Raw genomic sequence first — 15589 nt, 5'->3', positions numbered from 1 at the left:
CAACGAACATAATAATCATAAAAATTTGAAATTAAATTTCATATTTCTATGCATTCATCACCAATGACGATAGAGAGTGAATATTTACGCCAAAGAAGATCAATTTATTACACTGAATGGCAAGATTAGCAAAATCTAGGCCATAATAGATATTTCTTTTAATGATGAAAAGCTCGCCATCGCCATGGTAACTTACAAAGAGGCTGTGGCAAGAGAGCTGTGTTTTTCTCAAAATGCAACATGTGCAATGGAGATGTATTCATGGAAAACGGTGTTACTGTGTTGTATAGATTTATTCATGGACGACTGTGTCATTGTGCTGTAGGGATCAATGTATCTATGGATGACACTGTTATCTGTTAACAGCATGCCCACATGCAACAAAATCTGAGGTGTTGATTGCTATGTGTAGGGAGTATTATGTCAAAGGCTAAATTCAACTCCTGTTTTCCCTCACTTCCATGGATAAATATAGTCAGTTTTGCCAGTCCGTATTACTGGGTTGGATCTGTTGATGGGCCACAAAATGTCACATAAATTTAAAGAGAAACTACACCACTGCAAAGAATATAAACATTTTGGGACACCATTACCACTTGGAAAATAAAATAAATGAGGACATGTTTTCTGTACAGAGTCAATCACAAGCCATTCAGTTCTCTTCCTGGCAGACGTCTGGATTTTCCAGTGTAACATCACAGAAACTGGCCATTGCAGCTAGAGTAAACCATGCCAAGAATTCTCATCATTAAGTAGAGCATGAAGATAACGAGCTGGAATACTCCGATATGGATCAAAGAAACGTGGTCACATCTTAGATAGGAACCATGACAGTGTATATGTATAGGATATAACAAGAACTGCTATGCGCAGTCTTTCTTTATATTGACCTAATCAATCAACAACAGGATGTAGACTTTCACACAAGTCAACATGGCTTCTCTCTGTTTTGAAGTGTGAAATCTGCCACCGACTGGTGCTAAGAAACACACGCACGTCAAACAAATCAAAGTAAAAAACCTACCTCTGGTTTGACACTGATTTTCACGACTTTCATTGTCTTGTACCTGTCCATGATGAACAATGTGAAATACTGAGAATCTGAACTGATGATCTCCTAATAGATGGATTGATGAGTCTGAGAGGTAGCAATGTCTTGTCTTCACTCTCACTCAGTAATAGTGAGAGAGGGCAGAAATCACAGTCTGGATGGATATCTGTTATACACTCTGTCACAATCTGTATCTCACAGCAATTCTGATAAAAAGTAAATTCCACAGCCAAATATGGCTAGCACTTTTGATAAACAACACTTTTTGTCTCTTGTCTTAGCATCATGCAGCGATGACAAGGTGTTGGCATCAGTAATCTTCAGAGACAGATCAATATGATGGTACCCTATTCTGAAGAGACACTATCTCAGCTGTGTCAAGTTGTGATCTCATTTCAGAGTACAAAACATTTGCAGACACATACGCCTGATGAGCATAACCATTAGAAAGGCATATCAACCAACCAGAGAGGAGTAGCCAATGCCTAGCACCATAACAACACAGTCTGACCAGCTGTGGCGGTACACACACTACAGATCTTTTTAACCGAAACCTCTCGGTAAAAAGCAACTCATGTAGACTCCCTAACTTCCTCAAATTTCACAAACCACTCCAATGAGTTCCTTGTCATCATTTTATGAAAGATTCAAACATAACAACAAGAAAAATCAGTTGAAGGCTCCGTTTCTTGGTACTGTTTATATTGAAATTATCATAAATCTTAATTGCAACACAATATATTGAACATATTTCTCCCTTTCCAAGATGTCATTAACATTCATTTTACCTTACTTATGCATTGCGTCCTAAATGCATGTATCAGCCATAAAACATGAAAAATTTATAATACGGTACGTACATAACCAAGACAAGTGAATGCAGACAATGTTTTCATTGTAAATTTTGTGAAATAAAAGTATAAAATTTATTTCAATTCAAAATAAATATCCAAGAATTTGAAAAATGAAAACAGAGATTGTGTTTTTGTTCTGTTTTAACGACACATTCATCTTTGACTTGTAATGATTTGATTCTATACGAGAGATTTCCTTATACCACAAAAATGTTCGATCCCACAAAATAAGACTTAAAATAACAGACTATACTTGTAAAATAATGGATAATAATGAGCATAATAATAATGGTAAAATAATGAGCAAGAAAGTTAAACAGTCAGGTTTTCAGACTCTGTAAATAAAAGATCCGGCATTGAATGATGGTCAATTCTCAGATAAGATCTTTAATGCAACTATGTCATTTCTCAACTGGAAACTATTTTTTATTTGAAATTTCCTTTAAGAGCTAAGCTGCAATATTCAAAAACTGAAAAAATTTTCTGGCTAATCACTCTGAATATTTTACACAAAATTTCAAAAATTGTCAGATTTTTTACAGCATGTTACAGAGCTCAGTAAAGGCTATAATCTATTCCTGTATCTTTCATCCTAGTTTGAAAACAACCATGAATCATTCCATTTTGACCCTGACAATGACCTCATAAAACGTTTCACTTGTTCATCAATATGTTTCATGTGAACTTTTGATCCCATAAAAATCTCTCATTGATCAGTTAGATTTGATTTATACACTGAGAACAGCGAGGAGGGCTTGATATATGACAATAATTTCTCCATCACTTTCTTCAAATTTTTTGTTAACCTCTCATCAGATATTTGTCCACTAACAATGCAGCACTAGTTTACAATAGGCAGCTAATATTATCTTTTTTCTGAGAAAAATATTAACATTTTAATCATCATATCATCTTTGATATGTCACATCTGTGTCACATGACATCTAGATCAAATATATAAACTCTAGAGCTGAAATCCTATGTTCATAATGCCTCATTCACAATGTGGTGATGGAATAAAATATATATTACACAACTAATAGCTGGGAACAGGTGTACCTGCCGTACAATTCAAATTTCTTTTTCCTTCCATTTTCATTTGCATGAAAATAGTATGAAAATAATACTGTTTGAAACTGAATACATTTACAAAATGCCGCATTTAAGATGCATCCATAATCAATTACTGTAGATACTTCATTTTATGATTATGCCAGAATGACCTATAATAATAATCAAAGATTATGTTTCTATAATTGAGATGAAGGAAATTTAACCTAAATGATGAAACTATTTCCAAATAATACTCTATATTCTAAAATATTCTATATTCCAAAATATTTCATATAAAATACACTACAGAAAGCAGAGTCAGATTAAAGCTTATATTGCTGATATCAAATATTTGTGAAAAAGAATTCAAGCCACACCTGATCCCATCCAGTAAATATAATGGATTTAATTAACTGGAATAGATTCCATAAAATACAGAGAATTTCAAAAGATAAATCATGTATGGCCGCCACTCTGACCCTGTCTGGGTTCTTCAATACCAGTTTCCACATGTGACTGCAGCCTTGTAAATTGTACCATCAATTATGCAAAGCTTTGTACAAATCCACAATATCTTTCTCGTATTAATCTGGACTCAGAGAGGAGCATTGCCTGGTGGCCCTTGGTGTAGAGACAAGTAGAAAATCTTAGTTGTGATTAGTTTTGTTTTGCGGTTGCCAGTGTATCAAGGATTCCCCCTCTCCGCAACCAGTGTGTCGACGACAACTCCTGCAACCAGTGTGTTGATGAAGGAGCTCCTCCATCAATTTAATCAATGGATTTTTCTACAGACATTCAATTCTATAACGCAGAAGTTACAAGCTCAATTTTTGCTTTTATTTGTACATCAAACCTGACCATTTATAAATTTGAGTTATACCAAACTACATGTAGCATGACAAAGGGATGCATGTTATGAAATTGTTCATTGTAAACAGAGAAGAAAAAACTTCATTTTAATTAGAGCTGCTTCACATGTGATTTTGGGTACGTTCAGAAATTCATTTGGAATATTGGAACTTTGACAACTTGACCTGATTAACTTGTTTGCATAGTGCACATAAGCTGGACTTGCATGCAAAGTTCAATATTTTTTGCCTGAAGTGAAAATGAATTGTGTGAAAATCCTATTGGTGTTTTGTGATTTTGTAAAATCCTGTCATTTCCAGGGTTAAAGCACACAGTTGCACATTTTACACAATGAGAAAGGTATATATTGCAGATGAATCACAGACAAAAAAGTGTGTGCATGTGATAAGGAAACAACTGAAGATGAAATTCGCGTTTTGTGTGTCCCCCCTATAGAGAACTTGGGGATAAAAAAGATTCCTGACTTTTACCATTTGCAACCAAATATTGAAAAATTTGTACAACTGTGAAGCACAGATCAGGCTGATGTTACTCACAGTGTGAGTAGATTTATAGTTTATGCTTTTGAAGCATCTAGTAATGTTAACACTGTTAACTTAATATTATACCTTTGACAGTAATATATTTTTCTAATGTAACATAACACATGAGCTAGTGGCCTGAAGTGAAATCAAGATTATTATTGAGCGTGTAAATATCAATGCTAATTCAAATTTATTGAATTGCTTCAATTATTTTCATCTTACCATGACGACCCTAATTAATTATAAACTAATGTATTTCTTGTATACAGGGATGGGCAAAGCAGAAACAACAATTCATAATTTTCTATGGTAATAATGAATTTTGCTCATTTAGTCTGGAAGCTGTATCACTTTATAAAATAAAGTAATAAACACTTCCATCTCCAACAAACTGGCTATGGCTGAGCGCTTACTGGAAGTGACTTTGGTGATCATCATAACCTGTACGATGTCCTTGCATTGATTTTTCATCAGTAAATTTCATTTGACATCTTAAATCAAATGTAATTGCAGAAATAAAAGGATCACCAGTACTGAACTGCAATTTTTAAAAATTACCTTGACTTAAATCAGGTATTTTACTTCTAATCCTAACAGCATTAATGCTGCCCCACGCAGCTAAGAACAGTTGCCATGAAGAAATTACCTAAGTAGTGCTTTCAGCAGTTACCATAGCAACAAAGTCAAACATTAACTCTTTGACTCACCATGAGATGGATAATGCAAGTGAACTAAGCTGATCTTTTCTTCATTTTTCATATGTATAGTAGTTAAAATATCTTTTGAACTTAAAGGCACATAATATTGATATAAGAAAAGTGAAAATCCATTAATCATGATTGTGACAGGCTATCTCATTTATCATCATGTCAATAGTTCATAACTTACACTGCATTAACATCAATAAATCAAACATCACACTGAAAACTTTATTATAAGATGACATATTTCATGGGTTATCATTTACACAGCTTGGACCATGCCTAAAAGACAGAAAGAGAGCTCCAATGACAGCGCCCTCAACGACAATTTTTGAATTTCTTTTTTCTAGTACATTAAGAATATGGCAATTCTCTGTAGTTTGTAATCCTTTATGACATACATGTGTTTGAAGGGGCCAGTGGCTCTAACTTTAATAATTTTTCACTATTTTTTAATATCAACCACAGTTTCTTGTTCTATACCCAAAGCATGTCAAGGTTCACAGTGTTGAGCTTGTCAACTCAGCCTGTACATGTGTAGACTGCATTGTAATTGTTGACAAGAGAATTCTGGTTGGGACTGAAATTCAAATGTAAAGAATAACAGTGCATTTTACATGTACAGACTCTGTGTTGACAAGCCGAATAGTGAGTGTTTCAACACGCTTTGAGGAATAGAATAAGAATTTACAGTTGACATACAAAACATAGAATAGTAAAAAGTCATCAAATTTACAGCTGCTGGCCCACTAGGTGTTGTGAGACTATGGCTTTGCTGCTCACATGACATTTGCAAATCTTTTTAATATATTTTAATGGATGGTTTTTGAGTGACAGTGGGTTCCCGATGTGTATACAGATCAGAATTCTCCTGGGGCATCAACACTGGAGTTAACCTCTAAAAGTCTTCCATGCATGGTTAATTGCTGTATTTTGTGTTATCTGTTGTACAAATTATGAGTAAACACAGCAGCCACTCACATTCAAATACCTGCCCCATTAAATGTTTCAACCAATCAACTGAAGTGACATTTTGTTACAAATTATCATGAGCTCACTTTACATATTTTCTAAACACTGTTATCACTGATATCTAAAAAATTGTATTTGATATGGGAATAATTTAAAAGCATTATGGTGACTGAAGGTCAATAAAGTAACATATAAGATTCATCCTTGTCAAAGGTAAATCATAGCCAGACAGTTTTTAATTTATAATCTCATCCATGTATGATAGATTTGTTTTATGCTAAATGTGATGAGAAACATTAATTGTACTTTAATGACGCATGCAAGGTTATGCTTGACATAAAACTATTTTAACAAAAATTACATCACGGTCACAAACACAATCCATGATTCTATGTAAACTATTTCTCTATTGCTACTCACGATATTGAAGCAATAATGCACCCCTCCCGGCCCATAATGGACGAAAGCAAACTTTGCACGACATAATGTACGAGGCGAAGCCGAGTACATTATGAAGTGCAAAGTTTGCTTGAGTCCATTATGGGCCGGGAGGGGGTGCATTATTGCTATTATTTTATAGTTTTGGCAATGCCAGTGAATTTCTGGTTGTAGAAAACGAATAAAAAAGGAAATTTAAACTGAGTTTGAAGCCAGTGAGCGTCGTCCAGCATGATCGGCCCTGACTCCACACTGCACGGTGCACTGCACTAAACACGCATGTTCAGCACAAAAAATGACCAGCACTTTCACGGTTCATTTTGAATTGAAAAACGATGTATTTTCGAAGGAAATAAAAAGTAACTGCATCCCTACCGTCTATATCAAACTTGAAACATCACCTTTAAATATCATGCCATTCAAAAAGTCGACACGGTAAAATGCCAGAGATGGAGAAAACGGAATGTTCATGCATCGACATCAGTATGATCAGCGAGCTGCATGGTATCAGCTGATCAATACGATCATTATTATGTCGCTAGTAGTACAGCATTCATTGCTAACGATATCAACAGAGTTCAACATTGTTATCCAAATGTTTATATTTCAATAATAATTGTGTCTATAAATTTAATTTTTCGGTGGCTTCTTGAGAAGAGCTATTTTATTTCAGCGAACGACATAACTTGACGTAAACGGGTGCTTGAAAGGTACATGTTGACAAACATATACTGGAGGGTTTCGGTACCGTCGCGATATGGAGAACAAGGCAAGGTAAAATCACAGACATGGAGAAAAAACGATGAGTGAAAGTTGTCTCCGATTACAGTCAATGCATCAGAATTAGGTGGCCGAGATGTTAGATCAACGGAGAGTCCACGGTCGTCATGATTGTTGGTAGTAGCTGACCTTGGACCGAGACTTTGAATGGCTCCGTAGACACCTCCGGTTTTTTACATCCATGATGACAGCAAGCTGCCGTTGTTGGCTCGTTTACGGCTGGTTCGAGTAGCCTTTCACGCTTGCATCGTTTACATGGCCACTGACATGCATAATATGCCATGTGTCAAACCCAGTATCGTCTAGGAGTTTGCAAACGTACTGAGTTCTGTTTCACCTATACGGCAACGAAGCGAACCATGTTGTAAACAAACGTAGGATACAACCAGCGTACGCTGAGCGCCAGCCAGACAGACGACAAATGCGTGCGCGAGGACTCAAAAAATGTGATAAATCGTACAGTAAGACATTATTATCAATATTGTGCACGATCATCAAGATTTATAGTTTTGTGTATTACATGGTTTATCCGATATTTTCCCTCCTTTTAAATGCGCAGTCCTTTTTTCGTTTTCCAAAAAAAAAATTTGCTCGCTGTGGGGCCGCAATGCTGAATAATGGAATACATTATCAGTAATAATGTATGGATATGACGTCACAAAATTCACTGGTATTGACAAAGCTATAATATAATGAAAGTTACGTTGGAAGACTGGTAACAGCGCCCTCACCTAGAAAAATACAAAATTCTTTCTTTTATATAAATTATCCCCCTGCATATAACATGACATATTTCTTTCATGTGATATTCAAAGGAATTAAATTTAAAGGAAACTTTAGATAAATTCTTTTGCAGCTCAATTGTCTGATGAGATAGGACAGTGTGACTTTGACATTCAAATGCAAAATATATCGGTAGGTTTATCCTGATAAAATGAAATGTTTTAGTAAACATCTTCAAGTAAGTCACTGGTGTTATAAATTCAATAGAAAAATCATCGACCAATGCATACACATTTTGCAATAAAATGACATTAGACTGTACCAGTTTCTGTCAACAGTGAAAATATTTTCAGTTACACTTTCAAGTTCATCTATACACAGTGAACTCAGGGTATTATTGTGACTGTGATACAAAGCAAACTAAAACAGCTGGCTAGTTTCAAAGACTGAACTTTCAATATCATAGAGCATAATATTACTCTTCAATACCATCCTGTAAGGTGATTATCTGAATGCTTGACAGATTGTTCAGCAAAGCTAATCAATAAATGGTGATGCCATTAATGAAAATGTAACAAATGCTGACCATTGATTGGGATACAAATTACCATATTAAATGGCACACTTTATACTTTAATAGATTCACAATATTGTGGCTATATTTAGCCATTTTCATAAAACCACCGCAACGCTCCTTTTTTATCATAAAGTGGAAAAGCTTTTATGAAAGATTAGAAACTTGACAAAAGCTTAGCACTGAGTACAGTTTGTAGTTAACAAAGAATACATATGTTGTTGTGAACAACAATAAAATTTAACTGCAGTAAAAAACCTATTAGATTAATACAGAATGCTGGTATTGAAATGTTACAAAGAATTGAGTGAATGTAAAATGTTAATCCAATAATTTTTATCAAGTAGCAGATTCTCTGATTGGTTGAAAACTGTAACCTTTGTCTCCAATGAAACACTCACACTAAGCAATGTAACAGAAAGTGTATTTGTGACCTTTGACCTCCAAACCACCTGCCTGCCAGTAACTTTTCTCAAAATTAAATTTACAAAGGAGACATACATTTACAATTGACAAACAAATAACCCTCATATCAATAAACTGACTTTAATCACAGATTATTTTACATTTTCTTTAAATAGATAAATTGTTGTTACAGGTCACTTGCTCACAGCAAAACTAAATATGACATACCATTTTTACTGACAATGCTGTATAAGGGATAAACAGTTTCGGTTTATTCAACTTTTTATATTTCAACAATTCTTGTTTTATCGGCATTACCATAAAATTTTGCTTGCAGCTTTTACAGCAATAATGCAAACACAGGATTAAAATTTGAAGATGGTTTATTATTTGAAATATTACAAAATACCTCCTTTGTTAAAAGAAAATTTCTTGCTATCTTTGGGCAGAGTTATTGTAAATTTTGTTTTATTTGAGAATTCAGTCAGTTCAAATAGGTGTGAATCTTTACACATGCTGTGAGACAAGACAACAACTGTTTGATCTTGATGTCCATCACAACTATAACTGATTAGGAAAGCATAATTTCTGTTACTGACTAGAATTTGGTAGCTCAGCCCTATATGCTTAACACTCTTAGGCCTAAACCCCTTATACAGGGGTTGCTCCGGTAAGTGAGCAAAAAGCCAGGCCTGAAAGGATTATCGGATACAACCTGGTCAGTGAGATAAGTCACTGGTCACTGGTCACTGGTCAACTCTATATTCTAACAATACTTTGTTGGTATGCTATGTGTAATGACTCATTTTCAAACTTATAAAGCATATGAAATTTTCACCAACTTGTTTTTGAGAAAATCAAAAATTATACAGATTGCTACAAAATTCACGTTATTATTATTATTATTATTATTATTATTATTATTATTATTAAACTTTATTTACTGTCAATAACTTGTTCAGCCAATAAGGCCGATATTCCACAAGGTCGACGATTAGAGGGATGGTATTTCAAATATGGGTAAATTTTAGGTAATTCTTTTTACTTGATAGTACCAGTATTTTCATGATATTTATTCTTGAATTCGAAAAGAAAAATGGTTTCAAGTTTCTTTAAGGCAAGTTTGAGCAAAAGTTTAAATTCTGTCAGTTTCTAGACCTGTACTAACTAGAAAATGCAGTGAATTATAAGTCAAGTTATGCTTGGGTCCATTGTCATGCATGATCAACAGAATTTCTCTGGTGTCAATTTTGTGAAAGCAGTTCATGATATGGAAACACATCAAAAACAGCAGTTTGTTTTTCCCTAGGTACAAGGTGGAAATTATCAGGTGCATCATACAGATCCAGTGATTTGATGTGCATATTCATCCGTCATTATAATATTGGTTGATTTTCTGTGTATATATGTGTGTCATGATCCTATGTGTTTCTTGTTCTGAATTTCACTTTGGTGGCCTCTGAGCCAACTACCTTTCATTTTAAGTTGAACTTGATAATTTGATGTGATTTATTAGGAAAAAACCCATCAAACTCAACATGCCAATTACCATCCATTACTGTTCATCAATAATTTAATGATCTTTGATTCATGGCTCTTATAGAATACATTTCAAATACAACAAAAGGCAATCCCAGCATCAACCATACAATATTGAATATTTGATACTTGTTACCAATTACAGCTGTCTATCAGTAGAATTTCCTTGACAAACAAACTTGATGTCATTATTCCTAGCTGATGCACATCCCTTTCCATGATCCAATAGAATTCACATTGGCAATTACTACAGCTGTCCCTCATCTGAAATCCCATCAAAGACAAACTTTTGCCTCATCCTTCCGGGAAAACGTGTCAAGTGACACATATCACAATGACGGATAAATTACAGCTGATATTTCAACTGAAACATTCAAAACACGTTAACTTCTTAACAAATTACTTGTCAATGACTACAAAGAGCTACAACTGCCAGCATGACTGATTTGTACAATGAACAGCTATTCAAATGACTATCTTCCATTAGCACACACTGTGTGAGCGACAAGAAAACGCTTTTATTGCCCAAATAAGTGCACACAACCATCACAGTCTACATAAAAGAAGCATTTTACTTCTCTCCTGAAGTCAAACAATGTGTTCAGCATGCTTAATTGATCGAAGGGAAAGTCTTCCTTTCAAACTGTGAGTTCCATGGATAGATCAACATAGCAGTAAATGTGTGAAAATGCTTGATAAAGCCGGCCTATTTCACTTGTTTGATCTGTTTAACTGTTCATACTTTATGTGTTGTTGCATCTCAGATATACTAATGACATCACCATCCATTTTCTCAAGCTTGCTGACAGTTACACAGCTTTCAGAATATCCAAAAATTTCCTTCGTATATTTGTATTTGTCTCCAGAAGTCGTTGCTTGCAAGTGATTGCCAATTTTTATGAGCACTTCAAAAGGAAAAAATGTTTTCATTTGGTGTTGTATGATCACAAATGTTCTTTTGAATACAATACACTTTATTTTTATTGAAATATCTCTTTTGGACACAAATGTTGCTCTTACCTTTTAACAGGTTAATAGTGAAATATTGATCATAATTGTATATGCTGGTGCTATTGTGTGCTGTCACATGTTACACTCAATGCAGGCTGTGATAATTGTGTAAAGAATGCTTTCAGATGAATATGTGTTGCTATGATACGATGAATGCGTTGATATAAATCAATAGATCAGGCGTCATTGAATTGACACTGAAGGTCAACTGGAGAGATATAATTGTACAAAATTGTGAAAAGTTTAAAATGTGCAAGCAATATTTCACTGAAAACACCATATAATTAATAAACGGTGTACTGGTTAACCACAGAATGGAGCTTCTCGCTCATTACTTGTTACCATGGCAACTAAATACAGCAATCACCTTGGAAAAGTGCTTTATTAACTTGACAGTTTATTCTTACAATCCTGGTTGATTTTTTGAAATTTTTAAAATTAATATGTGTTTCCAAGCACTTGAACATGTTATGACAGAGACAGTCGCCCCAAAAACTGTGTTATGCAGCCACTACCATCGCCAGTTTGATCTGGGTAGTTGAATATCGCACACTGTATTAAGTCAGAGTCTGTGTGCAAAGAAATGGGACGCAAGGTAACTTTTTACTACTACCTAATTTGAAAATAAAATGAACATTTTCAATATTAAGGGGTCTGAAACTTTACAGCAGTCTGCCATGTAACCACAAAAACATTTTGTAAGACTGTTAAATAGCCTCAGTCAGCAAGACTTGTTGTAATTTTATTCAAACAAACAATAACCAGTAATGCACTCTTTTTATGTCACAAAATATATACAAACTGGTAAGTAAAGGATTTAAAAGCAATTATGTGATCAATAACATATTTACTGCGTACAGTGTGTTTGTTTTGTACAATGGATTACAACCACAGATACCTAATGATGACTAATCACACATGAACAATACATGATTCCATGAGATCTCACAACAACAACTGTAATCATTTAACTAACAGTTTTACACATCTGCATAGTGGGCAGCCAATGTTACAATATGGTGATAGGACAGCAAATTTCAACTGTAATTTTGCACAACTAAAATTTCAAATGGGATAAAAAAACGTGATCTATCTTAAAGAGCACCAGTGGACAAATGACAGATTGTATTAAGGGCATAAACAGAAGGGTTACAAAAAGGATAATATTTCATCAAATTACAATCAGTGAAAATTGAAAGGAAAAATGGAGGCGATGCACGAATTACAAAAAGTAATAAATTTTACAAATGTTGTTCAAAATCTCATCTGTCATCAGATAATGTGCAATTACAGGATTTACAGATTGTCCACTGATTACAATATCCCTGAGAGTTATTTTCAAAACAATATCATCCCAAAATACAGATCTGTTTCTGTAGCAATCTACCTATATAGTAAGGCCGAACAAAGAAAATTGTGCTTTTCGATAACCTGACCTACCCTATTTTTTACCTGCCGACCATAAACGTTTTAGAGCTACGTAACCACGGAAGTGAAAAAAGAAAGAAAAAAACTGTAAAATCACACGTTGGTTACTTGGTATTTGAATTTTGCTTGAATGAGGATGTCTTTTATGTTTTTCCTTTTATATGTATGATACATTTTTCTGGAAATGTTGTGGCCAGTGTTTGATCGCCCTGAACCCCTGAAAGATGCATATTTAAAAGAATATTTTGGGAAAAAAAATTCCGACCAACCTACCTACCCTATTTTTGAAAACCATGTTATCGGAACAGCACAATATATTTTTTCTTGGCCTAATCAGTCAATTCTTTTGGAGTACTCCTAACGGTAGCTCCCTGTAATGTTAGATGAAACATCATACAACCATACCAGAGCAAAACTGTTTCCATCTAGAAAATTTAAACAGTTGTCTCTCGCAAGTTTTGTTGTTAGACAGTCTAATCTGAGTGTAATCGACCAATCCCAGTTACCGATACAAATGATTAAAAAGTGATATGTTGCAGTCCTTTTACATGAAATTCAGGAGGGAGAGAAAAGAATTCTGTCATGACAAATTAGCAGTACTTGTTATTGGTTTTTGACGCATAAGTTATCTTTCGGCTGCTTACTCCCACTGTACAATAATAGTTTCCTACATTCTGGGCAAAATATAAAATTAAAAAAATCTGTATTATGTAAATAACCTAAAACATATAAATATCCAGATAAGTAAAAACATAGATTTCTGTGAAAATTGAAATTTTAGATTTTCCTAAATGTGACAAGGCCCATGGTACCTTCTGGATTCTAACAAATACAAGAAATGTACAGTGAGATATATGGCAGATAATGATAGCAAATAGCTGATATACACACAGTTGTTTGACATACACTGTACTGCTAGTAGTCTTGTCGGTCAAAACAAGATAAATATCAGCATGACATCTGACTAAGATGTTCACTTCTTCATAGCATTGGATCATGAAATATGCACATTGACCTTTTCAGAACGCCAAATGAAATGTAAAATATATCTATGGCAGAGAAATAAGTACATATGGTGCACTTATAAACTTTCCTCCAATGCTCAGTGCAACATATTCAGTGGACCTATTAAATCCTGTAACTGTTAAAAAAAGAAGGTGCACTTTTCTGACATCTCGTACAATATTTCAATTCTCCTGTGACGTTGATAAGAAACAATTCATGACATTTCAGCAGGTTGATTTCAGTTTGCATCGAATCAACAATGCTGACATCATTTGGTCTTTCTTTTCCCTTCATAAAGGTGAAGTCATGACTGTCAGGGCCTCAGCTGCCACTCTCCATGTATGCCACCAGAAAGCACAATCTCCAAACCAGGAAATTTAATTAAATAATTGAGAGTAATTACAGTATAAGAGTCAAGGGACAAGCCATGTATATTGGACAGGAAGCTCTGGTATAAGTTGCTATTAGCTATTAAAAATGCACGCAATATTATATCCCATGATTCTTATCATGTTTCTAATATTCAATTCAACACACGTTGATACCACCAAGAGTCATTCAAATATTTGTTTGGTTTGAGTAACCTATTTTCTGAATGAAATTGTCTGTTGTACACACAGCAAACATTTCTTTCACAGTAAAAATAGAACTGAAAATCCTAGCATTACTTTTCTATACCAAGACAAATCCATTAATCCATTGTAATTCTATGTTCATAGTCTAACTTACAGTTCTGGAAAGGTGCACGTCTGCATTCACAATTGTCTTGTTGTCATCAGAAAATTTGAATAGGTATATCAAGAAAATTTGACAAAATGTCTATATGAATATGCGCCCCAGGGGCAGATATTTGGACTGTCAAACTTTTACAGTGCATTTTTGGTCTAGGGTAACTGCTTGTGGTAAGTGGGCTAATTTCCAAACCCATAGGGTAAATGCAGTTTTCATTGGCTTATTTTTGTGAAAATCCACAATATTTTATTTTCCTCATAGAGTTTATACATATACAGCTATTGTGGCCACTTTGAATTTTACGTGTTGGAAAATATTAAAACTATTTAAAGTCTGCTTACCGTGTTCACAACAATTCTTTTTTAGTGATCTTTTTTAGACAAATAGTTTTCTTCCTTCCCTTTATGAATAACTTTTGCAGTGTTCTATTTATAAGCAAGCGCTTTTAAAAATGAACTACGCAAGGACTCCTACCAGCATATGTATTTATAAAAACCAATGCGGACTACATCCAAAAATCTTGCGACATATTTATTTAAAGAGTGCAATTTCAAAGGATGACAAAATACACCTCATAATCTTCTTAAAACCTTAGTTAATCCCAATTCCTGACCATTTCCAGCTGATTCCTGGCCTAGCTTTCAATCCGGGCTTTGAGTTTCTTCTCTCTATGACCCTTTATATGATCTTGCAAACTGAACGTGATAGAAGGAGTTATGTCACAATTTGTGCAAGCTGGCATTGACATTCATCTAACTTTTAAATGAGAATTCCTAAAGGACATATTTGTAGAGCATCATATGGTCCAAAGAAACATCATGGTATTTTCATTGTCATCACACTATTTTACAGCCAAACATTCGAATACAACTAGTGTGCAACATGAACATTTATGAGAAAATTATCATACACAGCATAAATTTATAATC

The 15589-nt window shown here is 34.3% G+C and overlaps 1 protein-coding gene across 20 annotated transcripts in view; it reads right to left on the bottom strand.

Annotated features, from left to right (window-relative positions):
• LOC139143248 (A-type potassium channel modulatory protein DPP6-like) overlaps positions 1-15589 on the bottom strand; it is a 390979-nt gene that overhangs the window by 95461 nt on the left and 279929 nt on the right. The window contains exon 1 of one of the 20 annotated variants that reach the window (XM_070713427.1): positions 1025-1584. The exons of 18 other annotated variants lie outside the window; for them this stretch is intronic. In XM_070713427.1, coding sequence (XP_070569528.1) covers positions 1025-1075 — 51 coding nt within the window. In that variant the 5' untranslated portion in view covers positions 1076-1584. Of the gene's footprint in view, positions 1-1024; positions 1585-15589 lie in introns of those variants that run through there. One more of the 20 variants, XM_070713423.1, reaches the window with a different exon arrangement.

The sequence above is a fragment of the Ptychodera flava genome, chromosome 11, assembly GCF_041260155.1.
Source record: "Ptychodera flava strain L36383 chromosome 11, AS_Pfla_20210202, whole genome shotgun sequence".
NCBI classification, from domain to species: domain Eukaryota; kingdom Metazoa; phylum Hemichordata; class Enteropneusta; family Ptychoderidae; genus Ptychodera; species Ptychodera flava.
Note: the sequence above shows the minus strand (reverse complement) of the source record. Positions and strands in the feature narration are given on the sequence as shown.